The 2,938-nt window shown below is 56.4% G+C and overlaps 1 protein-coding gene across 1 annotated transcript in view; it reads right to left on the minus strand.

Moving 5' to 3' along the window:
- MMP21 (matrix metallopeptidase 21) overlaps nt 1-1,548 on the minus strand; it is a 10,121-nt gene extending 8,573 nt beyond the window's left edge. Inside the window, exons 1-2 of the mRNA XM_011986447.1 lie at nt 1,387-1,548; nt 38-127 (exon numbers count right to left, since the gene is read on the minus strand). Of these exons, the coding sequence (XP_011841837.1) occupies nt 38-127; nt 1,387-1,548 (252 nt within the window). The remainder of the gene's footprint in view (nt 1-37; nt 128-1,386) is intronic.
- Between the last annotated feature and the right edge of the window lie 1,390 nt (nt 1,549-2,938).

Here is a 2,938-nt window from a genome sequence, read left to right on the forward strand (position 1 = left end):
CTCCGGACTGGGCCCCCAGGCCGCCCGCAGCCCCGACCAGCCGTATCTGGACAGGAACCGCTGGGGGAGAGAAAGGCACCCTCATCTGGGCCGCCTCGGTCCGGGCCCTCCCGGGCTGCCCCAGAGTCTGGAGAGACAGAGACATGGGGGGAGACACAGAGACAGACAGAGAGACAAAGACAGACAGAAGCTGAGAGACAGCCAGGGAGAAACAGATGGAGATAGCAATAGAAATAGGGAGAGAGATACAGAGAGAGCAGCAGTGAGGGACAGAGACAGGAGGGAGGTGGACAGGAGAGAGCGAGCGAGTCCTGGGCGCCTTCCTGAGTGCGGCCCTGGAGGGGCACCAGGCTGAGTCAGAGGCGCCCCAGGCCCGAGGAGCAGGAGACCTGGGCAGCGAGGTGGGCGAGTGCCGGGAGGAGGTAAGAGGTCGGCGCAGGGGGGAAGGAAGACGCTCCCCGAGGCCGTGGGGGGCAAGTCGTGGGGGGCAGGTGGGGGTGCCAAGGAAGGCCGGGCGTGGCCACACCGCAGAGAAGGCCATGGTGAGGCATGTCCTGAGAGCTGGGAATTCGAACTGAGGGGCTTGGCAGTGGTTGGGTTTGAAGACCCGGGGGTTTCCTCGTGGCCTCACAGAGGGAGGGAGGTCGGCGGCCTCCATGGTGCTGAGGGCCTGGCTACAGGGCGACTCTCCTGTTCTCTGCCCTGGCCTCTGGGGCACCATGGGAGCTGGGGATTGAACTTGACCCTGAGCATCAGCTCCTGGCCTATGGTGACCACAGGACCACGTGCCAGGGCAGGTCAAGGGATCTCATGGGTCCACTCCCTGCCCCCAACCACGACTCTCCGGAGGAGGGGATCGGCTGCATCGGACCTCTGGGTGCTTCACCACAGACTCAGGTGAGGTCCACGGATGCCACCCCAGACAGCTCTCTTAGGATCCTCACTATCGCGGTGTTGGGGAACCTTGCAGGGCTGTCCCCTTCTCTACATCCAGAGACTGGCATGGTGAGCAGCCACAGAAAACCTTCCGACAGTGCCTTGGCCACTACAGTATCACATGCTTGCCTTTGGAAAGGCACTTGGCATTTCAGTCTGTTGTCTGTGCATGGACATTTCTCTCTCACTAGGGCTGACCTGTGGGGTTGTCGAATCAGGTTAACATTGGATTCATGGTTGTTCAATAGGAGCCACAGGAGCCACTCCTCCCTCCCAGCCCAGCCTGCGTGGCCCTTCTCTGCCTCGGCACAGTCGGCATCCTGGCCTGTGCCTGTGCGTGCGTGTGCACGTGCCTGTGCCTGTGAGAGCATGTGCATGCGCCTGTGTGCATGTGCCTGTGTGCACATGCGTGCGCCTGGGGGTGTTGCTATTCTTCCAGCTTCCTCCTACCTGAGCAGCGTGGAGGTCGGCAATGGGCTTGGCCTGGCGCAGTGGGGATGGCTCCAGGTCCGAGCGGTCCCGGCTGTGGAAGAGGCTCTCAGGCTGGGTGGACCAGGGAGCAGTCAGCCAGCAGAGCAGCAGTGTCGGACGGAAGATGGAGGCGGCGAGCATTGGCCTGGTCTGAACCCTTGCCCTCCCTGCCTGCTTCGTCCCCGTCCCCGTCACCTCTCCTTAAGGAGCAGAACCTAGGGTGGCTTTTATAAGCCGCCCAGGAGGGAGCACCCAGGTTTCCAAGCATTTCTCACCCAGCCCTGAAGTGTGCCCACTAGGAGGCCACGTGGCAGGCCATGGGCGTGCTGCCTTTGAAGACCCCAGGCTCACCTTTCTTGTTGGTGTGAGAACTCCTCTCAGCCTCCGGAGTTTGCCACCTCCCCGGGTAATGATGTCCTACAGTTGCCAGTGCCTGTGGGTTCCATTTCTATGGAGATGTACTGTGGGCAAGTTTGCCGCTAAATGAGCTGTGGAATTAACAGAGGCACGAGACTGCACCCCTAACAACGTGCCTCTCAGATCTGAGCCTGAGTTTAAAACGCTGACCGTTAGTTTGCTTACAGTTTGGGTCGCTTTTTTTTTCTTGGTGAACTGGGGTTTGGAGAGTTTTAGTTTGTTTCGCAGACTTCTTTTGTGTGGCTTTTCTTCTTTTTGTTTCTGTTTATATAAAGGAGATCTTCTCAGTAGATAGTATAAGTTGTAAAAGTACTGAGAACGTCTGTGATTCTGGTGGTGACATTTCAGTGAACATTCTTGCAGATACATATGCGCAGGTGCCTAGAAAAGTATTTGTGTGTGTCTCTCATTTTACATGAACTCTATTCTATTCCTTTCAAGTCAGCACAATGTTACAGGCACTTTTCTGTTTCTGAATGTAAGTATTTATCGTCCCAGTTAATGACTGCACAGTGTCCCATTCTGTGGGTAGAGATTTGTATACGAGGATAAACTAGAATCACCTCGGCCGGCTCACTTTCCCCTCATGGAGAAGCCTCAAGTTTCTCTGGGATCCTAAAGACAGAACCTTCCCTGAACTGGGCTTTTATTTGAGCAGACGTCCTCCAGAGAGTGCAGACTGACTGGGCCACAGCTGTCCGTGGGAATATGGAGAATCATAGAAATATGGAGAGACCAGGTGCAGTGGCTCAGACCCATAATCCCAGCGTTATGGGAGGCTGAGGCAGGAGGACTGAGACCAGGAGTTTGAGACCAGCCAGGGCAACACAGTGAGACCTCATTTCTACCAAAAAATGTTTAAAAATTAGCTCGGCATGGGCCGGACGTGGTGGCTCACACCTATAATCCCAACACTTTAGGAAGCCAAGGGGGTGGACTGCTTGAATCCAGGAGTTCAAGACCAGCAAGAGTTCAAGACCAGCCTGGGCAACATAGTGAAACCCCATCTCTACTAAAAGTACAAAAATTAGCCAGGTGTGGTGGCATGCGTGCCGACAGTTCCAGCTACATGGGGGAGCTGAGGCTGGAGGATCACTTGAGCCCAGGAGGCTGA

The sequence above is a fragment of the Mandrillus leucophaeus genome, unplaced genomic scaffold (genome assembly GCF_000951045.1).
Source record: "Mandrillus leucophaeus isolate KB7577 unplaced genomic scaffold, Mleu.le_1.0 Scaffold299, whole genome shotgun sequence".
In the NCBI taxonomy this organism is placed as follows: domain Eukaryota; kingdom Metazoa; phylum Chordata; class Mammalia; order Primates; family Cercopithecidae; genus Mandrillus; species Mandrillus leucophaeus.